The 26437-nt window shown below is 50.2% G+C and overlaps 1 protein-coding gene across 4 annotated transcripts in view; it reads right to left on the bottom strand.

Annotated features, from left to right (window-relative positions):
* Window positions 1-282: 282 nt before the first annotated feature.
* The window catches only part of ARK2C (arkadia (RNF111) C-terminal like ring finger ubiquitin ligase 2C), a 105176-nt gene continuing 79021 nt past the window's right edge, over window positions 283-26437 (bottom strand). Inside the window, exons 2-8 of one of the 4 annotated variants that reach the window (XM_077900652.1) lie at window positions 20560-20875; window positions 18973-19083; window positions 14032-14161; window positions 12121-12225; window positions 11697-11792; window positions 7185-7291; window positions 283-6654 (exon numbers count right to left, since the gene is read on the bottom strand). In XM_077900652.1, coding sequence (XP_077756778.1) covers window positions 6537-6654; window positions 7185-7291; window positions 11697-11792; window positions 12121-12225; window positions 14032-14161; window positions 18973-19083; window positions 20560-20875 — 983 coding nt within the window. In that variant the 3' untranslated portion in view covers window positions 283-6536. Of the gene's footprint in view, window positions 6655-7184; window positions 7292-10968; window positions 11088-11696; window positions 11793-12120; window positions 12226-14031; window positions 14162-18503; window positions 18640-18972; window positions 19084-20559; window positions 20876-26437 lie in introns of those variants that run through there. The other 3 variants (XM_077900654.1, XM_077900653.1, XM_077900655.1) reach the window with 3 other exon arrangements.

Below are 26437 nucleotides of genomic sequence, written 5' to 3'. Positions count from 1 at the left end.
GAAACAGGTTCATTAGATTCACCGCAGTGAACAGATTTTTTTGAGAGATAAAGGAGGTAAAAAAAAAAAAAAAAAGAATGAGAGATAAGAGATGGGAAGGAGGGAGGAAGGAGGAGGGGAGGGGAGGGAGGGAAACAGGTGAGTGACGGGACAATGAGGAAGAGGGATGGGAAAAAAGGTGAATGATATCACCTGGTTTCTTAGAAAAAGACAGGTCTATGAGAGGCTTTCCCCAGCAGTGCCCTGGGTGGGCATGGAAAGAAGCACCCTGCACAAGTGAGGTGTAGTTAGCAATGCAGTTCATTTTTATTAGTTATAAATAAAGTACAAAAAATCCACCAAAAGTGAATCTAAGCATTTACACAATTCCTAATGTCTCCGCCTTTTCATTGATGCACTATTGCTTTAATATTCATAATAAATATTCTTCTAGCTTTCTGCTATAAAATAGTCTATGTAGCAAAATGTTGCACAGCACAACAGAACAGAACAGCAGGAGGATTACAAAAAAGGACAATCAACACTGAGGATAATCCTTTCACTTACCAGGGGCAACCAAATTCCCCCAGCGGGCCTGGTGTGGCTGGCTCCAGAGCTGAGAGAGAGCCACCTCCGAGGCCAGGGCGGGGCTGGGGAAAGGGAAGGGTGGGGGGAGGAGGGGCGGGGGCACAGGCCAGCCAGGGCCAAGGGCCCCTTCCCACTCTGACCCCGCAGAGCAGCATAAGGCATGTCTGTCCGGGAGCCCTGCCAAGGGGGCAGACAGGGGGCAGTGTCTGCCGGAGCCCTGCAGTGTGTGTGTTGGGGGGTCCAGCACCCAGGGGGCCACCCCACAAGCCATCTCCAAGGAAAGCAGGAGAACAAGACTCCAGGGCAGAGGCAGAAAGGGAAGCTGAGCGGGCAGCAGGCAGGAAGCCCAGGGAACAGGACCCATAGTCCGACCAGAGCAAAGCTGGGGCTTAGGGACCCTGTGAGGCCCGGCCACTTCCTGCAAGCCCGGGCCAGCAGCATGGAGAGTCTGGGCCTCCGCCTCCTCCCTCATCAGCACCATCCCGGGAGCCTCACGTGGAGGATGGACTTCTCCACCAGGCAAAGGCAGTGATGTCAAGAGGCAAGAGGGAAGGATAAGCAGGAAAGGAAGGGAAGGGGGACGGGAGGGAGAGGCAAACATGCAGAGGGCCCAGGACTGCTCCTCCCTGTCCTGGCCAGGGTCATAGCAGACTCAGAGGCCTCCCCTGGAGGCATGGATCTTCTCTCTCTCTCTCTCTCTCTCTCTCTCTCTCTCTCTCTCTCGTTTGGCTCAAAGGCATCCGGGATCATGGCACTACCAGCCTCTGAGGCCACTGCTTTCCCAAACCCTTCCCTAGCACTCCTTCCCAGGAATGAGGAGACTGGAGGGCCCTGTCCACCCCCCACCCCCAGCAGCCCCACCTGCCCACAGATGCCCCTAGCAGAGGAGGGAGGGGATACTAGGAGGTCAGACCACCAATCCCAAATCTGTGTCCCAGGGCTCTGCTCAACACCAAAGGTTCCAAGAGAGGACAGGATGGAGTGCCAATCCCAAACACCACACTGTGGGGCTAATATCCTGTCTGCCCCAACCCCACAGCTAACAACACATGGATTTCAACTCGCTCTGCAGAGGCCCACCAAGCCTGTGAGGGCACAGGTCCCACGTCTGGGCTGTGTCAGCCTAACCTGCCTCCCTGTGTCCTGCAAGATGCTCTCCTTCTCTCCACCCCTCCATCCTTTCTCCTCCCCTGACTTCTGCCCTGAGAGGGGAGACAGTGCAGCGTGGTGCCCCCCCTTTCTGTGTCAATCTTTCTGGATCTGAGAGACCCTAGACATGCTCCCCTTCACCCCCCTCAGCCCTGCTCAGAAGGCTGAGACTCAGGGAGACCAAGTGACTTGTTCAAGGTCAAAGGGACCTTTGCAATAGGGCTGGGCTGAGAACCTGAGCCTCCTGATCCCCCAGTCCAGGGCTTTTCCTAATAAATCAGGCTTTTTGGCTTTCAGATGCTCCTGCTGGTAATGTCTGAGGGGCCTAGTTCTGGAATCAGAGAGATTTGAGCCCAGGTGGAAAGAGTGATCCCCAGTGTCCCCCCCCTCACCCCACCCCCCGACTTTGCTAGGAGGATGGAGACAGCGTGGGCTGAGGTCGCAGGAAGGGTAAGGGAAGAAAGAAAAACAGGTGAATGATGGGGGGGTTGGGGAGGGGGCCAGGGTAGCAAGTGAAAGGATTAGCCCAGTCTGCTGACAAGTGCAAATTATATTTATATATGTGCTAAATACAGTCACTATATTGGAGTTTTTTTCACTAGGTCACAGCATACAGAATCAAAGGTTTGCATTTCGTATGGAATGTATCCAAAGAGGCCAGCACCACAGTAGGACAGCTTGCAATCACACACCCTGATAGTTTGGACGAAATAAAGTTCGCAGAATTTTATTTAAATTTTTTTTTTGTATTCATAGTTGGTTTGTCATCGTACCAATGCATGCAAAGCATTCCACTCCCAGAAACAACGCCAAAATGAGGTAATAGGAGTAATAAAAAAAATTAGTATCCTTTCTAAATAAATAAATTATAATTAAAAATGCAAAACAACTATAAAAATAATTAAATAAGAACCCACGATATCTACAAGTTAGTCATAAATTATGATTGTTAAATATAAGGCATTTAAACTCACAAAACCCTGTAAACTAGCAACGTGCCATGTTTTTTGTTTTTTGTGTTTTTTTTTTTTCATTTTTGTTTTTCTATCAGCTGAAATCGCTCTAGCATTTGCTCTACGCGCAGGAGATGAAACACGACAGGGGGACCTGACAGACGTTGCTACAGCCCCACGGGGGGAGTGTTTGTCCCGCCAGCAGGCGGGTGGGGGGGTGGGGGGAGTGTTTGAGGGATTTCTTCAGGAAAAGAAAAAATGAGAGAAAGAAAGATCTGGTGCTTTTTTTTTTTTCACCATTGAAAAAACTGTGCTTGTTCATTAGGCGTAAAGAGTTGAGAATACTTGCAGGGAGGCTGGGGACATTTGCAGAAGAGGAGCTTGAGTCCTGCCATGGTTCTTGGCCAGGGCCAGAGGGCCCAGGGGGCGCCGGGTGGGGGGGGGTCCCGGCTAGTGGAGGAGCCCCCCACCCACACCCCTGCCCAGGCAGGCCGCCTGTGGCCTGTGGCGTTGGTTTCATGGGTTGGCGTCCTTGGCGACCCGCTGTGGCCAGGGCTGGGCAGGCCCAACTTGAATCCTGGGGTGGCTCTCGCCCCAGAAGGCACTCATGCGTCTCAGTCAAGAAAGGGTCTGAGTCCCTTGAGTTGAGCAGTAGGAGCACTCCCGGGGTTGGGGGGGTCTCTCCTCCCGGACGTGGTGGGTACAAGGTGCTGAGGCCTGAGCCTGCCTCTTCTTCTTCTTCTTCCCAGGCTCCCCAATGAGGGAAAGGGGGGCTTCGGGGGAGCAGAAGCACAGACCCCTCTCCTGTGTTCTCACCCCGAGAGCTGTCCGGCTGGGGGCCTGGAGCTGGCGGGAGCCTGAGTCCGCGTCCCCTCCTGCACCCACCTGCAGGGTACGAGGGCCCCCAGAGAGGTGGGGAGGGGAGGGGGCTTCAGGATGCACCCCCAAAGTCAGCGATCCCCGCCCCAGTCAGCGCCTCGGGTTAGCCTGGGCCCCCAGAGCCTGCCCAGAGCGAGGCGGGGGGCAGGGGCTGCAGCCCACACTCAGCCTCCGGCCAGTGTCACCCCCGGAGTAGTTTCCCGGCTCTCAGCAGGCGGCCCTACCGCTGGAAAGATGCGTCGATGTCAGGGAGGATCAGAGGATCGGGTGCTGGAAGGAGACTTGGCAAGCATCTAGTCCAACCGCCTTGCATCACAGCTGGGGAAACTGAGGCCCAGCAGTGGGGCATGCCTTGTCATTGGACCCCGGACCCCAGCTCACGCACCACCTGGCTCGGCGCAGACTCCCTCTCCCCCGAGCCTTCTGAACCAGCCTCAGAGAGCACGAGAGCCCCAGTCCCAGATGGGAGCGACCTTCCCGACCTTCCCAAGCCACCCTGGCTGCCTCCAGGGTACAGCAGGCTGGGGACAATTTCCAACTTCCCGTGGCTGCTAGTCAATAGCTCTCCCCAAAATCCTGACTCGGAAGCACTTTCTATACCTGTGGGGTCTCCGGCCTTTAGCCCTGGAGACAGTCCGCAGGCTGGAACCACCGAACTGGACTGGGTAACGCGCATTGCTGTTAACCCCGTGTCAGCTCGTCATCATTTTTGTGCTATTTTATGCGTCTTGGCTCCTCGGCTAAAAAGCCTAAGCTCCTCAAGGCAGGGTATTGTCCTCTCTCCCAGCACTAAACAGGCACTCAGGAAAGATTTTCTAGAACACCAGAGTATTGGTGCTGGGAGAGGCCTCAGGCTGCGTCAGATCCTCGAGTAACCCTCCCATCAAAAGCCAGCCACATCCCCCATTCTGTGCCTGCAGGTGTCCAGAAGAGCCATGCCTCCACCTGACAGCTCTGGTTGTGCTAGAAGGTTCTACCTCAATCCAAAATCTACTTCTCGGGCATTTTTACCCATTGATACTGGATGTACCCTTTGTAGCCGCAATGCAGACTCAGATTTCCTTGACCTTACAGGATTTCCTCATGTATGGGTGGAATATCTTGTCCTCCTTAGTCTTCTCTTACTGATGTGAGGGCATTGAGACTGGGGCGGGGGTGGGAGGGGTGGGCAAAGGGAGGCTTTGAGGGCAGTGCAAATAAGGGAGCAGGGAGGGGCAAAGGAAAGGAGCGGAATTCCAGTGGGCTGGAGTGTTCCACCTGTGGGTGAGGACTACGGGGTTGGGGTTGGAATTTCATGGATTTTTCCCATCTCCATTCTTCTGTCCTCCCATCTCCCTGCTCCCTTTGAGGTTCACAAAAATTGTGGGGGTGGTGCGGAAAGACACATTGTGTGCTGTCACTTGGAACTCCCAGGTCCCTCTTTCCCACCACCCCCATCCCTAAACCCCAAAGGTGGTTCCCAGGAGGGAGCATGAATTTGTTGGGTGGATAGTGTCAATCCTCACAACATCTGGGTGAGGTAGAAGAAGGGGGACTGGGGGTGCACTGTCGTTGGTCTCCCCTCTAAGGAGAAGGAAAATGAGGCACAGAGAGGAAAAAGGGACTTGCCCAAGGTTATCAAAGAGTCAGAGAAAGAGCCAGAGACTAGGGACACAGGGCCTTCCCAAACCCAGCCAACACGGTCTCAGGACACGGGGCCATCTTTGGGGGACTCCATCAGGATTGGAGACATCCCAAAGGGAGCTGCGGGCCCTCCTTCAGGTCCATGGTGTTTGACCTCACCCCCTGAGTGCTAGCCAAGAGCACTTTAGCCGGGACCGAGTGTCTACCACCTATGCTATCATATCTTCATCATCCAGTTAATTTTTTGCATAGGGAGGCAGTGACCAAATTGCCTCTTTGTGATGGGGCATACGCACAGGTGAAAGGAAGAGGTGGCATGAGCAGGGACACCCTGGCTCTGAGGAAAATGGGTGAGCAACTCGAACTGAAGGCTGGCCTCTCCCGAATCCCATGTGAAACCGGGGGACATGGCTGGAACTAGGGAGATGGGTCCCAGAACTGGGGAGCCCTCCTTCGAGACAGACTCTCCCTTGCTCCTACTCAAACTCGGCTTTCCTCACCCTGGCTGAACCCCCTCAGGGGCCCATCTAAGCCTACCCCCCATCTGCTCCTTTCCCGGTCCTCCCCTTCCCCAGATGCTCCCCCTTCCACACTCCACGCGCTGTAAACATGAGAAAAACAAAAGCAAAGGAAAAAACAAAACCAAAAACAAAACAAGAACCACCCCCGCCCCCACCTCCCAACCTGGGTGAAAAAAAAAATCATCCTTTTTTCACCAGAAACAGGATTTGGCTTTTTTTTTTTTTTTCACCTTGGATTCCTTTTTCCTTGTTTCTCGTAAAGACGGGAAGATTTGGGCTGTCGTTGGCTGGTTCAGTCAGGCACCAAAACAAGGAACTCAATGAGAAATATTTGGTGCGAATTCGTAATAGCGACATGTCCACCACAAGATGACTAGAGCACCACACACAACATTTTTCTTAAGCTAACATGCTCCGGCTGCCATCCACAGAAATAGCTAGAGACCCCTACATGGTTTCTACGTGGTCGAGAGGTATATATACAATCCTTCAAAGGACAGGATTGAGGGGCCTGTCTATCAGCTAGGGCCTTCCAGGTCACATCCAGATTCTCAGCAGCGTGGGCCCCCCTTCCCACCCCTGCTCCGGGCACGGCCAGCTCCCTCCCGCTCCCTCCCGCACAGCGAGGTGGATGGGGCAGTCACCATTCTGGCTAGTGGGGGGGCCTCCCCCCACCCCTCCTTTCCCTCAGACGCTGATACCGCCAACTCCTCTTTCCACAAAATGTGCTTGCAGGCTTTTCCTCTACATCAAATGGCTCAGAAGGCAAAGTTTGGCTGCAAGGGCTATGGCCGTGGGGGGACCTGGTGAAGGAAGATGGGGCGTCCACTGGCTAATTCCTCCCTCAGCTGTCGGCTCCCAGTTGTGTCTCAATGTCCACTCGGCAGATGGGACATTTCTTGCTCATGGCGAGCCACTGGTCCACACACAGTTGGTGGAAGAGATGCATACAGGGGAGGCGCCTGGAAGAGAAGGGAAGGTCAGGGGACTGGTAGGAAGGGAGGGGTCTGGGGCAGGGCCAGGGGTGAGGCCATACAGGCTATGGCAGGTGGGGGGACCTACCATGGCACCCCTGGGTGGCAGGTCAAAGAGGAGTTTGGGGGCCCTGCCCCAGAGTGTGAGGCTGTGGCTGGGATGGGAAGTCACAACAGGAAGGAGCACCCCACGGCCCTCCTCCTCCATGAAACCCCTTCAGACCAGCCTGAAACAAAGCCATGACTTTGTCTTACATCCACCCAGGCCAAATAGCACTGTGTTCTCTTATGCTTTGTGTCCACTAGTCCAAACCAATAAGCATCGCACATCTAGAACATTCCACCCCCCACCTTCCTAGAACCACCACATAGCACACGATGGCACACTTAGCACATACACACACAAGAAAACAAGCACCGTACCCCTGACATACAGCATGTGAGTGGTCACTAATACCTGCAGGGGCGGCTGGGGATGGTGGAGGGGGAGAGAGAGGGACCAGAGGTTGGTCTCCTACCTCACATCCTCTCCGTCTTCCAGCATAGACAGACAAATTGTGCATTTCTCATCTGTGTCCGACTCCTCCCCCTCTTCCTTCTTGCCCTTGCCATCCTGGGGTCTTCGCTATGAGAAGCAGAGGAGGAGCATTAGTTACCTGGAGCACTCACCTGGTGACTGCTGTCTTTCAACCATAGACTCCCCCTCCCTTATCTGTGAGGCAGTATCCTTCTAAGTTCTTAAGGAATCCCCAGACTTGGGTGGTCACCCCAGATCCTTCTCCCAGCCTCTTCCTCAACTCTTCCTCCTTGCCTCAGGATACAGCTGTGGTATCCTGGCAGACATACGACATAAAGTTCGGAAAGGAACCAGGTGCTTAATGAATCGAGCCATAGCAAAACTATGGCTTGTGCATAAATGGCTTCCTCTTCTGATTTCTCTCATACTGTCCATTCCTCCTTACATCCTTTCCAACCTAGATCCCTGCCTCCAGGCTTCTCCCTCCACATTCAGGTCCAGCATGTTTCATCCATCCATCCACTTACCCATTTACTCATCCACCCACCTATCCACTCACTCACTCACCCTCCATCCACCCAATGTCTCACCCATCCACCCATCTACCATTGCATCCATCCATCCATCCATCCATATACATCCACCCAACCACCTATCCATCCACTCACCCACTCATCCATTTACCCACTCTGCCTCCAACCACCCAACCTTCTATCCATCTACCTGTCTACCCTTCCATTCGTCCATCCTTTCTTTCTTCCTTCCCTCCTTCCTTTCTCTCGTTTATTCAACTAAGGTCTACTCATGTATTCATTCATTACTAGATGCAGGAAAAATTCCTCAACTCCTATAATTTGTATCATACTGTAATTTTATATATTGTTAGATCTCTTCTTATCCAGCAAAGTCCTTTAAGATAGGCACTGGCTCCAACATGAGTTTGGACATCATGTAGCCTCTGTTTATACTTGTTGACTTTAGTTGAACTGTTTTAAATCCTATGCTAATTATTTGAAAATAGTTAACTGCTATTTAGAAAGTTCCAAGTTCTTAGACGCTGTGGACCATGGCTCACCCTTCCTTGGGTACTGTTCCACACTTGGACACGCAGAAGGTACATTATCTGTGCTTAAAAAATATTCTAGGGAGGAAGGAATCTAATCAGTGAATGAGATCAGCCCATCTTTCTTGTTCCCATCTCCATGCTGTACAGTAAAAAAAAAACCTGATAATATCCATGGGCAGAAAACTAGCCCTTCAGTCCCCACTCCAGAGAGAAGCAGACTTGAGGTCATTTTGCCAAGAGAAAAATCTAAAGAGTCACAAGATTTAAAAACAAAAAAAAACAAAAAAAAAACAAAAAACACCCACAGAATGACTATGACCTTGGGGCCAGGCCTAGATGCTAGGTTCCCCCACTTCAGTCCCTGGCACTGAGCTCTGGGGTTCCTTAGTCTGATGTGATCTCTAGAGAACTGTAGCCTCACTGGAACATAGAAGAAAATTGATACTCTGCTCTCAGCTTCCGTGAGCCCTATACACTCCAGTTGCAAACCATGTGATCTGATCTCCACCGCAGTAAGTGTTCCCTTGTCTAGAAACCAGAAAATCAGAATTACATCCATAGCCTCATATAATCATCATGGCTTTTGAGTATAAATGGAGTCATGAACATCTAACAGCCCAGCTGTGTTTCTGGGAGGAGTGGCCTTTCTTCAATTGGTCCTTCAAGAAAAGGGATGTTCTATAAAAGATACTAATAAGATTCACTATTTGCCTATATTCTATTGTTTTTTCCCACCATTATTCATTATTTCCCTTTTATAGTTAATGATTTCAACTGAATAGTCTTACCTTGTTTCACTATGACTACTCTGTATTTCTTTTTTTTTAAGATTTATTTATTTGAGAGAGACAGTGAGTGCAGGGGGGAGGGGCAGAGGGAGAGAGTCTTAAGCAGACACCATGCTAAGCAGAGAGCCCAACTCAGGGCTCCATCTTAAGACCCTGAGGTCACAACCTGAGCCAAAACCAAGAGTCAGATGCTTAACCAACTGTGCCACCCAGGTGCGTCTCATCTACATTTCTTTAATAATTGTCTCTTTTCTTTTTTTTAATTTCTTTTTTCTTTTTTTTAAAGATTTTTATTCATTTATTCATGAGAGACAGAGAGAGGCAGAGATATAGGCAGAGGGAGAAGCAGGCTCCCTGCGGGGAACCTGATGTGAGACGTGATCCTGGGACCCCGGGATTATAACAGGAGCCGAAGGCAGACGCTCAACCACTGAGCCACCCAGGTGCCCCAATTATTGTATCTTTTCAAATATTATACTATTTCCTCTTTTGTATTTTTAATCTTTTAGGTCTTCTGGGTTTTGTCTTCTCATTATCTATGTAACTTTTATTTTAACAGTGACTCTTCTCAGCATTTATTTCATATTTATTTTAACCTCTTCCACCTGTACCTTTTTGTCCTTCACATTTCCTTTCACGTCATTGTTATTGGTTTTCATTTTGTCTGTTGTTTTCATATCTTTGCCTAATTCTTATTTTTTGTATTTGTCTATGTGACTATATTTCTTTTAGATTTTTTATTCTTTTATCATCACTATTGTAAAATAAGTGAGCCCTATTTCAAGGTGAGAGCGGTTCACCATTCCTGACTACTCACCAGATACGAGGCACTGTGCTAAACTGTATATGCATTGTCCCTCTGAATCCCTGGAGCACCCCTTATGGTTGCTACTAACACATCATTCCTATTTTTCATTAAAAAGGGCAGGGGAGGGTTCAGAAAAGCCAAGTAAATTGTCCAGAGCTACAATGCTATTAGTGGTGGTTATAGACTGAATGTCTGTGCTTCCCACTCCCAAATTCATATGTTAATGCCCTAACCCCCAATGTGATGGTATCAGGAGATGGGGCCTCTGGTAGCTAATTAGATTTGGATGAGGTCAGAGCCCATATGATGAGTGCCCCTGTAAAAAGAGGAAAAGACACCAGAGCTTCCTCTCTCTGCCATGTGAAGACACGGCAAGAATGGAGCCCTCTGTAAATCAGAAAGAGAGCTCTCACCAAGAACTAAATCTGCCAGTGCCCTGATCTTGGACTTCTCAGCCTTGAGAACTGTGAGAAATAAATGTCTGCAGTTTAATCCACCCAGCTAATGGTATTTTGTTATGGCAGCCCAAACAAAGACAGTAGTAAGACTGAAATTAAAAACTGGCCCTGACTCCAACACCTAGTGATCACAACCATTGTGCCCCATTGCCTCATGAGGCAGTGAAGATGGGCTCTGGCTTGAGCATTTCTCACTCCAAGTTTCTCAGCACTTGTCAAGCTTTTAATTCTTAAATTTAAAAAAAAATTGTGTTCATAGCAGAATTTATTTTGCAGAGCAATTTTAGTTTACATTATAACTGAGCAGAAAATACAGCCCATTCTCATATCCCTCCTCCCTCTCAACACACACACACACACACACACACACACACACACACACACAGTTTGACCTGTTATTAACATCTTGGGTTAGTGAGATCCATTTGTTACAATTGATGACCAATAGTGATATACTGCTATTAACTGAAGAACTTTAGTTTACATTAGGGTTCATTCCTTGTGTTGTAGTGTCCTATAGGTTTTGACAAATGTACAATGTCATGTGTCCACCATTACAGTGGCATTCAACAGTTCCACTAAAAATACCCTGTGATCTCCCCATTCACTCATCTATACCTCCCCCAAAGCCCCTGGCAACAAGGGCTCTTTTAACTATCTAGTTTTACCTTTTCCAGAATGCTATATAGTTGGAATCATACAGTATGCAGCCTTCTCAGGTTGACTTCTTTTCTTAGGTAACATGCATTTAAGGTTCCCTCATGTCTTTCCATGGCTTAATAGCCTATTTAAGAAAATATTGGAATAATATTCCATTGTATGGATGTAACACTGTTTGTTTAGCTACTCACTTATTCAAGGACATCTTGGTCACTTGCAAATTTTTTATTTATTTGAATCTTAAAATGTTTTAAAAATCAGATTCCTGGGTTCTAAGCCTACTCCACCTTACTGAGCAACAACCCTGGAGAGTCTACCTCTATAGGCCTAGGGTGGAGCCCTGAGCATATGGCTTTAAAAGCTCCCCACGTGATCCTGATGCTCAGTGAGGATTGAAAACCCTTGCCTTAGTTCTCCATTTGTCCACACACAGGATTGGACTTGGAATTCTTTTCTAAGGTATATCTTAGTCTTCATGGCAGATGCTCCCTTTGCCCACCTCCTTCAGATAGGAGCATTCGCATACCTGTACACCTACCGAACACTACCCACTCACCAGCCCATGTGTACACTCACACCCAGCCCTCCTCTTTTGTGATGAGAGGCACTCCCATCTCCCCTCCTGGTCACACCTGACAGAGACAAGGGATAAGACTGTGGGAAAGTAGCACAGCTTCAGAGCATCTAAACCACAACCCCTCAACTATACAGGCTGAACTGCTAGCAGACTCACCTTCTTGTATTTGTGGGGGAAGGTGAATCTCTCGATGGTGTTCTGTACAGCTCCCCGAGTCACATTTCCCAATCTGTCCTCAAGCTGCAGCAGCTCCTGCAAAGAGAAAAATGTGAACATGTGCACTCTACATGCAAACCACTCATACTCACACACATACACACACATGCACACACAGGATGAGGGGGAGGGACACTGAGAGACGGTTAGCAGGAAGCATTCACATAGCCATCAGGAAGAACTTCTCTGGTACTGAAAGACCCCAACATTTTTACTCACTCTCTCCTTTTCTCTCTCTTACTCTCAACCCTGAAGCTCCCCACAACCTCATCTGCCCTACCCACCAGCAGGAGAAAGGGAGAAGGGACGATGTACAATAACTGTGTTTCCACCAGCTGGAGCTGGACAGAGGGGCAAGGCGTACCTCATAGCTCTCCCTCACTGCAGAGGTGTGTCTGCTGGGGTTCAGTCCCTGGAGAGCAAGGAAGTGAAGCTGAGGGTATGGGTAGTTTCGGATTTCATGGACGACCTGTTGGGGAGAAAATGCCTCAGATAGGATTCCAGGCTGCATGAGCCCAGCATCCAACTCCTCCCCCATAACCACCAATCTGTACATTCCCCGAGATTCTTCAGGCAGAAGTGCTATCTTTCCTGCTCCTACATCCCTCGTCCTCATCCAGAACCAAGCCTGTGCCAGACTAGCCCCAGAAAAAATAGCAAAATCAATAAAGTAAATATAAATTAGTAAATACATATACTACGTCCTTATATAATTAGTAAGATGACTAAGCTGATTGGGCATTTATTTCAAGGCAGGCACAGTCTGGGCACATCACACGATTAACTAATTGAATGATCTCATCTGATCTCGAATGTGGGTACAATTACTAGCCCCATTTCACTGGTAGGGGAAATGAGATACAAATAGATCAAGTAAGGACCTGAGTTATGCAACCAAGTGGTAAAACCATGACCTCAAACCCAGGCAGTTGAGTGACCACAGGCCACTTCCTTCCTTTCTGCTCTGTACTGTCTCAGATGGTGCCTCAGACAGTAGAGTGTGGGCCAGATCCTGTCTAGGAGGGGCAAGTGAGAGCACAAAATCTAAGCACCAATGACTCTGTAATCAAGGCAAATAATATTTTAGCATAATAGACCCAATAATTGAGATAGGTAATGTTTTAATACAGTATTTTTTTAAATCAAAATTAATGCGAAAAGTCCATAATGAACAAAATATCCAAATTTTAAATGAAGACTGGTTCTGACCCTGTACTGGCATGGCCCTGCCCCACTGATCTTGCCTTAGCCCTGGCTTTGTGTCAGAGGGGCCGGATTTCCATCATAGCTCCTCCACCTACTTACTGCATAGCACCTGTTACTTCACCTCTCTATGCCTCAGTTTGCCCATCTGTAAAACAAGGGTAATACCCTGTTTTGTGTAAGGTTGTGGGGAAATTCACGTGAAGTACTTAGGACAGTGCCTGCCATGCATTAAGTGCTCAATAAATGTTAGTTTTTTCTTAAAGAGACGGTGCTTCATAACACCAACCATAGACCCTTAGAGCTGACCAGGTCTTCAGAGATTACTCATCTAAACCTCTCATTGTACAAAAAAAGGAGACTGAGGAACGGGATGGCTAATGGCAGAGACAAGGGCTGGAAGGGGGGAAGTGCACTGTAGGGGCAGCAACACCCACAAGCTGTCTGTAGACAAGATTTTGCAATTGGTCCTTTGTTGCTTCAATGGCGTGTCTTCACCTTTGCTCCACGTAGCTTGCAATGCCAGGGAGCCAACCTGCCCCCTTCTGCAATCCAAGCGACCTGCAGTGACAAGGACCAGCCCCCTGCAGAGAGCAGAACTGGATCAGCAGGTTGGGCCCAGGGCCACCTCTGGGGGCTCCTTTGTCCCCTGTGAGAAGGACGCCAGCCCTGTGAGAAGGACGAGGTGGGCATCTTCATCCCATTTCATGGATAAGTAAAATCAAAGCCCAGGGAGGTGCTGACCCCAAGAAATTAACTAAGTGAGGTGACAATGAGGGATCACCCTGCTTCTTCTGAGCCTTGAGCCTCTTCCCCACAGACCACAGCCCGCCAGGCCTTCCTTTCCCTCCTTCAGTGCCCCCCTCGGTCCTGCTCATAGCACTGACTTTAGTTCGGCAGATGCTTTCAAACCAGAGCAGGAACAGGAGTGTGAGGAGACAGTGGCGGGGGGGGAGGATGATAGCATGACAGCAGGACACAGGGGAACAGAGCCGCTGGCTTTAGCCCACCATTGGCACCCAACAGGCAGGCAACCAGGGCGTCCGCTTCCTGGCAGGGCCATTGCACTCACCATCTGCGTGGAGGAGGAGTTTCTGGGGAAGTGGTGCATTCGAGGAGTCGCTAGGTAATGCTGATAGTGCTGAGGGATGGGCCGTACCTGGAACTGGGCAGGACTCAAGCCGGCGTCCACACTGAGATCCCTGCGGGGACATGGCCACAGTGAGCCCCAGGGTGCTGTGGTCCAGCCATCTGGTTACAAGAGGGACCTCTGACCTCTGGCCCAGGGATGAGAATCAGAGTCACAGGGCCCCAAAGCTGCAAGGAACTCAGCTTCCCCCTTCCCCCTTCTTCCTAGTGAAGAAAGCAGAGACTCAGGGGAGGAAAGGTGCCTGCCAGGTCTGAGGGGTCCGGAACTGCCTACGCCTCATAAAACATCATAAAATTAGTGCACCAAGGCTCCCTCCCAAGACAAAGCCCATTCCTGAGAGAAACGCTGAAAGAATCCAAATAGAGCCAGTCGGGGATGCAGAGCAAAGGGGAGATATGTCAGGTGGAGGTGGAGGGGCAGAGGTCATATTTGTGCAACCATGGGAAAACCCCAGAAGAGGGACCCTGCCCCACCCCCCCAACAAGTACAGGAAAATTCATTTCATGTACAAATTAACCAGTCATTGCAACTGAAGAGGAAGCAGGGCTCCTTGGGAAATGGCTAATTTCAGGCCTGGGGCAGAAAATGTGCAAAATGATTTGAAGCCTCTTGTCCTAACTGAAAGGGAGGAAGTTATCAAGGTCATGGCAAAAGGATTCAGGAACCATCCTGAAGGAGTTCCCACTGGCCAGAGTTTGGACAAGGGGCATGTCAGGGAGCATAATTACAGCAGATGCAAACTCATAGAATAGGTTCAGATCCGTGAGAGGGAAACAACGTTAAAGGAAACCGGTCCCACAAGGGACAGGAGGGAAACTGAGTGGGGACAAACAAATTAGGGAGGAAGACAAACCAGGAGAGACTCCTAACTCTGGGAAACAAACAAAGGGCTGAGGAAGGGGAGGTGGGTGCGGGGACGGGGGTACTGGGTGACGGGCACTGAGGAGGGCACGTGATGGGATGAGCACTGGGTGTAATACTATATGTTGGCAAATTGAATTTAAATAAAATATTTTTTAAAAAAGTAATAACTTCCCCTCCCTGAAGAAAAGAAAATCAGTACCTTTGAAGGATGGTGGGGAACTAATACTTCATCCTGAAAACTAGTAAAGAAAGGGATATCCTGCCTTTCCTCTGTTAACTGTACGAGGGTTGCCAAATGATGAAGGGAAATGTCTCTTTAGGAAAACTTTCTAGCTGGGCAGCCCCGGTGGCCCAGCGGTTTGGGGCCGTCTTTGGCCTGGGGCGTGATCCTGGGGACCCGGGATCGAGTCCCACATCGGGCTCCCTGCATGGAGCCTGCTTCTCCCTCTGCCTGTGTGTCTGTGTGTGTGTGTCTCATGAATAAATAAATAAACTCTTTTAAAAAATGAAGAAAAGAAAACCTTTCTAGCTAACAAACAAGTGAGGAATGGTGGAGTTACTTGTCACCTCTCTGCATCCCCAAAAGGATAAAAGCTTCTGGCAAAGATCACCAATTGCTGCTCACATCACAGAAGGAGGGACAACTGGCTTTCTGCCAGGAGAATGCACCCCCTATGAAGTGTTTCTGCCAAGATATAGTAAGGGTTGGATGTGAATCTGCTCAACCCTTGACCTACGTGCTAGTGCACAGGGAATGGAGAAAAACTGAGGGAAGCTGTGAGGTACACCAGAGTGCAAGCAGCAAAATGCAGAGAGGGGGAAACTCCATAGAAAAAGAGGCTCAAATTTCTTCAACAAATACATCCAGACTAAGATAAAAAAGATATGGGGAGCATTTAAGGAATATCTGGTCCAGATGTGGTGTGTGTGTGTGTTTGTGCGTGTGTGTGTGAGTGTGAAAAACGATATGCATATATTCCTGTTTTTCCTGAATATATTAGCCCGAATCCCTGGAATAAGTCTTCACGAGCCTGTCATTTGGGAAATGAGCTATATCCTCTTGGATCTGACTGGAAGCAAACTTAGAAATCCAGCCATCCGGCCTCTGGGATTCCCCCCAGATCCCGCTGAGGCTGGAAGAGCAGCCCTGGGCTAGCTAGTGAGGACCACCCCCCTGCCCCCCGGGCTGGGTTCCAAGCCTTGCCTGGGCTCATTCTGTTGACCCACCTCAGGGAAAGGTGTTCCATGGGGCACCCCCCTGTGACAGATGCTCTGACTCTTAGCATTTACCCAGCAGCCTCAGGGGTCCCAACAAATTCAAAGCAGCAAATAGATACTCAGGGAATTCTACGGAAAGCAAAGTCCCAAGAAACGTGTAACAGAGTCACCCTGATTACGAAAACACTAACTGGAGGAACAATGCTACCTTGACCCTCGGATGAGTGGGATCACCTGTCCAGGTCGGCCCTAGGTGGGCTCCGGGATTCCCCCTTTAGCATCTCACTGGAGAATTCCTTCCAAAACCCAGGACCCCTGAGCAGGGGATGATCCTTGGACCTGAAAGACGCCTGGGCTGGGACTTGCCCTGAGGACACATCAGCCCCTGGAGAAGCAGTGTCTCCCACCTTCCGCTGTTGCTCTAGACTGAGAGAACCTGGCCACGTTTGGAAAGGGTCATAGTACCTTTACAGCCCCGAGGTCACCGGGCTAGCCCAGAATGGTGTCCTGGAGATGTCCTGTGGCCATTGTCTCAATGCACAGTGTTTGTCAGTTGTGTCTAAATATCAAGCTAAACTTTCTCTCCCGCTCACTATCAATGGCCTTGAAGTAGGTTGTGGTCTGGCTGCTACAAAGACCCTTACATTCTTCCTGGGGAGCTTCAGGACCAGCACCGTCTCACAGGTGCATCTGGAGGCTTGGCAGAGGCAGAGCTGCCTGCAGGAGAAGGCTAGCAGGAGGCCTTTGTCCTCCATCCACCCTTTCACAGGTCCCAGATGTCCTGGGGGGGTGGGGGGCCGGGGGGGGGGGCTGTGCCTGGCCAGGGCTAGGACTGGGTGGTGGAGCAGGGCTCAGTAAGACCTGGGCGGCACAGCTGGAAGTATGAAGCCAGGACTGAGTCAGAGAAGGAGCGTGATGATGACAGAGACATTGGAGTTCAAGGTCAGGGTCGAGTTATCAGGGATGAGCCAAAAAAGGGGCCATATTTGGGATTGATCCCCCAAGACCTGTTGCTCCCACACACTCCACCCAGGCCAGGATGCCCAGCTAAGAGAAGCTGCCTGCGTAGGGTTCAAACCTCCTAAAGAAAGGGGGACAGGCCAGGCAGAAAAAGCCCAGGGTGGACCCAGGTGTGACCCAGGGTAGGGGTCTCCCCTCGACTCCTGCTGATGCCTCACAGGGCCCCAGTCTTTGTGTTTCTCAGGCAAACAGAGGTCAGGGGGGCAGAGTGAGAGAAGCACAGGAGCAGGACTGGAGATCTGGCGAAGGCAAGCAAGCTGGCAGGGCTCACACCTGCACTGCTCCTGACACCTGTCCAGGACGATGCTCACCATTCACCCATGTCACCTCCCCTGGCCCCGCTTGCCATGCTGGCTCCCATGTGTTTATTCAAATCACCCGGTGTGTGCTGAATTGAATTAAATTGGACAGACTTGACTGCTGAGGGACAGAATTCAATCCAAACTGCAATTATATCTTCCTGATTTGAATCTGCTAATTAGAAAAAGCCTGGGCTGAAAAGTTGGCTGCTGCAGTGTAGCCTATCTTTTGAGGAAGTATTCAATTTAACAGAGCGTCCCCCAGAACCAGCAGAGGGCTGGTGGACACGGGACCACTTAGAACAACTATTTCCTGCCTCTGGAAGCACCTTTCACATGCAATCAGCTGAACCCTCCAGCTTTTGCACCATTCCTGGATGTCTCATTTGCGTGACCGAGGGCTGAAAAATGACATAGTACACGTCTGGCTTTCTTAAAAAAAAAAAAAAAAATAGTCCATCCTTCTCCATAAAAGTGTTTTGTTTGTTTTTACATTCTTTAAAACAACAACACCATTTTTGACCTCAAAGTTACCAGAGCAGCACTAGGACTTCCCGGATACCCTTCCCCCAGGCTCCCCATGTGTTAATGGTTTACTATTTTGCTGCATTTTCAGCTCCTCCTCCCTCTCTCTCCCCGCATACGTACACACATCTACACACACACACTTCCCCGGGTTTTTTTTTTTTCCTGAAGTATTTAAAAATAAGCCTCAGGCACGATGCCCTCTACACCTAAATGCCTAGTGAACTGTACATCTTTTTCAAGTGTTGGGGTGTTTGGAGGGCACCCAAGTTTATGTCGGCCAAGTCCTGAGCTAGATCCAAAGTCCAGGGGGACGGAGGACCCAAAATCAAACAACATGGCATCACAGCGCCATAAAGACCTCTGTCTCAAGTGCAAGAGATTATAGAAGACCTCTCAGGGACCTGGCTCCTGATACCATGGCAAAGCCCTCAACCTCTTTCCCCAGCTTCTATCCCCACTCCTTACCTCCAATCCTGCTGGCTCTGCCTCCATGAGCCTATGTTTGGTCTTGCTGGCTTGCCCTGGCTCTTCTCTGTAAGATCCCTCAAGGTCCACCCCCTCCAAGAAGGCTTCCTTGACTAGCTAGCTCCTGAGACTGTCCTTTCTGCCTGCTTCCCAGAAACCACTGGTTTCCAGCCCTCATTGACCTTGGGCAATGTTTTGTTATCTCTTTCCCCTCCTCCCCTGCAGGACCATGAGCACAGAGCCCCAAGCTGGGCACATGATGCTATCCAGCAGCATCCTGAGCTAATTGCTGAAACCAGGCCCAGTGGGGGCCCTTAAGCTTTGAGGGTGTCTGGGGGCACAAGCAAAGGCTGGAGCTTTAGGGCTAGGCCTTCTGCACCATTCAAAGTGAAGGAAACAGGAACTTCATGGATCAGGCAAGACCCTCCTCCCACCCCCCCTTCCTTGCTTAGGGACCCCAAGGACTCACCAGTCAGTGCCCTCAGCCAAATACCTGGGCTGAGGCGTCTGGAGTTGGTGGCCGAAGTCGAAGCTGGGGTGGAGGCGGTGTGGATGGACAGACACACGCTCCTGACTCCGCCTGCATGGGAAGGAGGTGTCAGGGCTGCCCAGGGCCAGCGCAGCTCCCATGAGCCTGAGCCTACAGCCTACAGAGCGGTGGCCTTTGTCCCTCTTCCTAAATTCCAAGGACGTTCCCAGCCAGCAGCGACTGAAAACTCAAACATTCCTACTGTCTGGGGACTGCCCCCTACATACACCATGGCTCTTCCCTCCGTGCGTCTACAGCCAGCCACTTGTCCCACCCAAACTCTCTGGCCTCCTCTGCTCCTTCTCCTACTTCCTCCCTCTGAATTTGGGGTGGGCTGGCTCCAATACACATAGATGTGCCTCCTGTAGGCTTTCCCACACCTGTGCACCCCTCAGCTCCTGCCACGCCCCTCTCTCCTCCAACCTTCTCCACACTCTTCCCAGCTTTCACCGCCCCAGGGAAAAGCACCACCTGCGGGAAGACCTCCCTACACACTCCAGGCATGGTGACCTCTCCTCCCTTCGACCTGCTGCAACCTTCACCTTTGCCCCCAGCACCCAAACCCCTGCGGTCATGGATACTTAGAGCCTTAGAGTCCTTGAGACTCCTTCATGGGGTTCATTAGGTCAAATTTATTTTCATAATAACACTAGGATGTTATTTGCTTTTTTCCTCTCATTCTCTCACAAGTGAATGGTGAAGCTTTCTAGAAACTGCATGCGATTCTGCAGTAGAATGAATGCAGGAGCAGACATGAGAACACAGCTGTCTTCTATTAAGCCAAACATTAAAGAGATTACAAATATGTTTTAAAAAAAAAGCCCCTCCTCTCACTACCTGTCTATATACCTCCTTTTCAAAAAAGATACTATTGGTGTTAACATATGAGTTTGTTATTGCATTTTTAAACAAATTAATACATATTTTTAAATCTCTTAGTTTTAATTTCCAAGATAGTAGGTGTCAATAGTTGTAACCCACATAAACAGAAGCTTGTGTAATCCTCAGTAATTTTTAAGAGGGTGAAGGGTCCTAAAACAAAAATGTTTGAGAACTACTGATGTAATCTCATTCTCTTGACAGTTGAGGCTCAGAGAGGTGATATGACTTGCCCAGGGTCCCACAGCTATTTCAGACCTATTATTGTCTAATTTTACTCTCCATTGGTTTCTTAGCTGGTCCCCCACAACCAGACCATGGGCTTTCCGACCGGAGGGCAGAAGCAGCTGTGTTCTTTGGGGTTGCTTAGGGAACTTAGGTGTTAGAACCAGATGATCATGAAGCTGCAGGGGACATAAGGGATCCCATCTCCCACACCTTGAGCACTATAAACCGCCAGGTACTCGGCCCCAATCCCTACACCTGGGTGATGTGACAAGGACACACACTGGCTCCCCAGGAAACCCGCGTCGGGTCCAGGTGGCGCTCACTGCCCGAAAGGAACACCTCTAACTGGAGCAAAAGCTGCCTCCCCCCGCCAGGGAACCCCCAGGTGACCCGCCCGAGGCCCGGCCCGGCCCCGCCCACCTCGGGTGCGAGACGAGCCTGCGGTGCTGCGCTTCCAGGAGCTGCTGCTGCAGGAGGTATTGCTGGTGCAGGGCCTGAGGTAGGAAGGAGGGACCTGTGACGTCCTGGAACTGCAGGGTGGGCAGCGGAGTCAGCGACTGGTGCAGGGTGCCGCTGTGCTGGTGGGCCGGGGCCATGTGGGGGCTGAGGCCCGGCTGCGACTGCACGGGGTGAGCCAGGGGGAAGTCGGGCGCCAGCTGCTGCGGCTGCGGGGGGCCCAGGTGGAAGTGGCGGCAGGAGGTAGCGTGAGGATGCTGAGACCTTTGAAAGGGGGCACCTGGAGAGGCAAGGACAGAGAAGACTCCGTGAGGACCCGCCCTGCGCCCCTCCCCTGCCAAGGGGACGCCCCGCAGCTGGCAACACTGGGGGCCTTCACCAGAGCACAGCGATGTCACTGCTTTGAGATCCACGTGGCCATCCTGAACCAGCGCAGGTGGAGGCTCTGTGCGGCCTGCGGGGGGGGTGTGGGGGGGTATTGTTCTGCGCAGCGAGCAGAAAAATGAACTACTTGTTAAAGGCGTTGTAAGGCCCCTGAAGGCAGTTGGGGTTTCCTAAATTAGACTCCTCCCATGCAACTTCATTGGCCCTACTGCCCCTTTTAGGAGATGCCACCTGCAGAAAACAGAGTCCAGCCTAGCCAAGGACCCAGCCCATAGGGAGCTCTGATTTCCAGAGACAAAACAAGCAGACATTGTTTCCCATGTAGTTTGTGAGCAAGGAGAATCCAAAAAGTCACTTTTATTTAAATAAAAATGAAATATTTTCTCCATGGGGAATGATCCAGCTTTCACCATGGGGGTCCTTTACTAAGACAAGAGAGAGAAAGGACTTGGCACTTTAGAAACGTTTCCAGGGGCTTCCTGACAGACATGGCAGGTTCAATACATATCTGCTCTTTCCAGACCCCACTGAAATGAGAGCAAAGGCATAACAAGATAAATAGATAAGGACGGAGAGAACAGTAGAAGTGACACGCGCAGGCAACAGATGTCAGCAGATTTTTGGAAGATGGAAAGCAGATGCAGGAATTAGCAGAACTGAGAAACCGGAAACCCAACACCTACCGAAGGGGTGGTCAACAAGAAGTGGACAGATCTTTCCACCCATGCTGGAAAGGCCAGGAATTGGAGGTGCTGGCTACTTTGGAAGGCAGGAGAGAGGGCCACCCATTATAAGTCTGTATGAGGACCAGTTCTGTCTGGGGCTTCTCCCCTTTCCCATGGAAGCACGGACTACCTACCCCACCCTGACATTTTGTAGGGAAACTGGGCCAGACAGGCTCCAATAGAGGAGGGCAGGTGTGCAGCAGCATGTTCAAACAGGGGCACCCCTTTCTGCCACTTGGTTCTGAAAGCACTGTCACCTAGCACACTGGAAACTGATCCCAGAAAGCGCTCTATAGATACTTCTGGTTGGGAGTGCTCTAGTAAAATGGTTGGGTTCCCCCATTGGCCACTCTAATGAAGCCCATAAATTTAAAAGTACACATACACACACACACACACTTATGCACAATTTCCAGACAGCTTTAGTGACCTACTCATCACTATGAACAGATAAGCCCAAGGGTAACCAGTCTCTGAGGAAGACTCCTGGATGAAAACAGAGAGAATATATCAAATTTTAAAAAGAAGAAAAGAAAAAGAACTCAAAGGAACACAGGTAACACATGGACCAGGAAAAAAATAAACTTCAAAACACTATGATGAATATTCTCTGAGAAATAAAATATTGGATCCATGAAACAAGAAGCTTTTTTAAAAGGAGCTATGAGAAAACAAGAAAGAGAGCTGTTGGAAATTAAAAACAGAAGAATGGAAGATAAAGCTGGGGAAATTTCCCAGGAAGCAGAACAAGAAAACCAAGAGATGAGAAATAGGAGAAAACCAATATAAATACAGAAGGGTGGGTTGGAAGGTTCCATACGTGACTAGTGAGAGAGAAAAGATGGAGGAAACAATGGGGAAGAGATTATGAAAAATATTGCAAAAAATATTTCCCAAAACTGACGATCTGAGTTTCTAGATAGAAGAGACTCTCTGAGTGTGCAGCAAAATAGATGGGAGAAGAACCCCACCCTGAGGAATCTGTGAAGTGTCCAAACTGTAGGAGCAAAGATGATTCTCACACTTTCCAGAGAGAAAGCAAACAGGGGCCACACAAAGAGTCAGGAGGACAAACAGCATGAGATTTTTCAAGAGCATGAACACAGTAGAGCAACTGCCTTCAAGGTACTGAGGGGAAAGAAGATTTCAACCGAGGACCTCATGCCCAGCCGAACTATTGATTGATCTAGTCTGAGAATAGAATAAAGACATTTCAAACATGCAGGGTCTCAAAACAAACAACCTTCTCGGCACCCTTTCTCAGTCATAAACCCAGAGAGAGGAGCAAAAAATAGGGGATAAGCACTTGAAAGACATGGGCTTTCCCAAGCTGGGCAGGGACTCCAGCCACCATTTCAGAGGACAACAGGAGGATGGGTGCTCCAAGAGGGTGTCTTGGAGGCAGGGATGGAAACGATAGGATTACTGAGAGATTTTAGCCACTCAAGCATAGTATTTGAAGGAATTTTGCAATTTGATGGAGAATTTGGTAAGAATTTATACAAATGTCATAAAAAGCAAGGCAGCCAAAGAATAAAATAAAGTAAAATAAAAGGTAGTTATTACCTCCAAGGAAAGAAAAAGTTGTGCAAGGAAGTGTAATTATTATGCACTGCTTGTTTCGGCAGTGAGCAATATTTATCTATGAATAATAAAACTAACATTAACAAACTATGTTGGAATGGAAAAGGACGCTTCTCTCTTAAGAAGAATAAAATATATTATGTCAAAATGGAAAAATCAACAAATAGCATTATAAGAGATTATTTAGAAAGTTACTTAGTAATTTATGTATTTCGGGAAGTAGATACCCAAAGACAGGTGGGCATGTGTTGAGCATTGGGCCAGAGGGGAGGGCAAGGGGCGGACACATTACCACCTGTAGCTTGTGTCTCGGTGCTTTTCAACTTTGTAAATGATGTGCACATCATCGATAGATTTTTTAAAAACAACTACTTATAAATCCAAATGAAAATAAGAAGAATTTCTGACTGCCCTCAAATGAGCTAGGAAAGAATCTTCTAGAAGGGTAATTTCTACCAACATTCTGGATAAGTAGGGCCTCTCCGCCCATTGAATTCTGGCTTTGTTGAATCCCAGAGCCTGGCCAGAGCAAGCAGACACTAGATTCCCCTTCTCCCTCACTCCACCACCTGTTGTCACGCCTGACCATCAGAAGAGAAGAAGGCTGGTCAACCCAAAATTCCAGACACATCACACACATTCCCACTGAGGGGCCCTTGCTCACGTGTCACCAGCTGCCTTCCTCATCTTTAAAGGTCACCTCTTAGCTCTTCTCAAAATGCCTCCCCTGCCCACCACCTCCTCTGAGCTCCTGGAGAACGCCCTATCTGCACCACTCTTTTGGCACCTGGCAGGGGATACCTTGAGCTGTGTCTTCACACTTGCCACCCCCAGCTGGCTGAGCTTCGTGTCTTACTGTTTCTGGATCCCCACGCACCTATCTGGGAGCTGGCATTCAGTGAAGACCTGCTGGCTGATTGTCAGAGGGTCTGAGGGAGGGACAGCCTCTCCAGAGACTGGTAGCCCTGAGACTGGTTGATGGCAGACTGGTTCGAAATTGAGAGGAAACGGGAATGGCAGGAAGGACCAGGTGAGCTCCAGGTTTGGAAGCTGTGGCTTGGTGGGGACAGCGTGGGCCAGGCTGCCCAGCATCCTGCCATCAGGATGCCCACTCTATGAGGGGAGTCTTCAGATTTCCATGAAGGCCCATTAGGAAGAGGGCCCACTGACCCCCCCAGCCCAAAGAGGCTGTGCTCTCCTGCCACCTGGACCCTCTAGGTGGTGCCCTGGGAAGGAAGAGAAAGTGCCCTGTCTGCTCTTCCGGCCTGTTCATTTGTCCATGAACCAAAGTGAGAAAAGGGAACCAAAGTGTCCATTTGTCCCATATTTCAGGCAGTTTCTACCTGCAAAACCCCTTTGACTTCCATTCTGGGACTTTGGGTCCCTCTCCCTCCATCCCCAGAGGATTCTGAGTCTTAGCATCCCTTCCCAGGAGGGAATTAAAGCTGGGAGACAGCCATTCAGGGACCTGGGGCTCTCCTCCATCCTCTGTCATTTAGGGTCTGTGAAAGGAGCAGAGAATAGCTATTCTAACCAGTCTCTAAGATGGGAGCAGTGAATTCTCAGCATAGAATATCTGGGCCTGTGACAAGCCAATGATCAGTGACTTCTGAACAGCACTTACATCCCAAAATGCCCCCATCAATAGACAACCCACAATTTTTCCCATTAGAGTTACTCCCTTTGGTTAAAAAAAATTATCTCCAGATGTCCCTGATTACACTATCCACTTATCATACTTCCTCAAGGCTGAAATGCCATCGATTGCGAGCTTCAGCAAGAGTGAAATAACCTTTTGAGAGAGTGGGGAGCATGAAGGAGCTCCCACCAACAAGGCACCCCACCAAAGAAACACACCAAGTATAGGACACATATTAGTTTTGGAAATGGAAGAAAAATGTGTGCATCTTTGAATTCAGAAAACCAGTGCTCGTAGCTGAGAGTTGACTAGGAGCAAGCTCCTTCCAGCGGAGGGACCCCCGGGCCTGGGTAAGGTGGGGCAGAGCTCGGGAGGGAGCCCCCGCCCCGGTCTAGCCCTACACAGCTGCAGCAGGGGAAGCACATGGTGCGGGGCTCGCCCATGCCCACCCACCTGGCACACGTGGGACACAGCAGGTGCTCCACAAAAGCCTGGGGATTGGTGACTGACTTGTGCCTCGTGGGCTGGGAGCCCGAACAGACTGGCAGCTGGAGAGTGGGTGGATCTGGGGACAGCCCCACAGGGGAGGGAAAGGTGGGGGGAAGCCAAGGACTCTGGGGCTAAGGGCTGGGGGCACGGTGGGCACAGGTAACAGTGACAGAGGCCCCAAGTCTCTGAAAGGCTCACTGACCCTTATCTGGGAAAGGACAGAGCAGAAATTTGAACCAAGGTCTTTCCTGAAAGCAAATTGTCAACAGGAAGGAAGGCACAGAGCCCAGGGAACTAGGAGGCTTCCTGAGCAGAGGTGGCCATGAGGGGTCCTCCCAAGGAGGAGGGTGGTGCAGAAACGAGGCCAGTCTGTGAGTTCGGGCCTAGGGGCACAGTCAAGGGCCTGGAGGGGGTCAGGGGGCAGCCTCAGGGCCAGGCCTAGGCCAACGAGTCAGAGTACCAGCAACAGTGACGGAGACAGCAGAGCCATGAGGCCTAACAGAAGCTCTCCAGAGCAGAAAGCCTCCTGAGTGGGAGAAATGTTCTAGCTGCTTTCTCCTCTGGATCAACATGTTCGCCCTGAAGTAAAGGAGCTGTCATCCCCAAGAGTCCAGGGCCCAAAGACACCACCTGCACACCCTCAGACAAAGAGGGAAGGGGAACAGGACAAAGGCAATGGTGGGAAGGTGACACCTCCTCGCCCTGCGCTGCTGCGCATGCAGGGGCCCCTGGTGATAGCAGCTGCTAGCGGGTGGCTCGGGCACAAGGGCTGCCCACAGGCCCTGGGGCAGAGTCTCCCAGCTGACCAGGGAAGCTCCCCTGCTCCTCCCAGAGAGATGGGACCCTGGGAGCGTAAGACGGGACCCAAACCCTCCAGGTCTCCGGGGACGCCGGCCTGGCGCGTCCCAGCCTCTCCCGGCCAGTTCTCAGGGTATCAGGTTCCCACTGTCCCACAGCTCACTGACCCAGCATCACCCTCCCTCAGAGTTGGAGGCAGAATAGGCGGTGGGGTGGAGAGGGG

This window comes from Canis aureus, chromosome 6 (genome assembly GCF_053574225.1).
Source record: "Canis aureus isolate CA01 chromosome 6, VMU_Caureus_v.1.0, whole genome shotgun sequence".
In the NCBI taxonomy this organism is placed as follows: Eukaryota; Metazoa; Chordata; class Mammalia; order Carnivora; family Canidae; genus Canis; species Canis aureus.
This window is presented reverse-complemented; position numbering and strand designations above follow the sequence as displayed.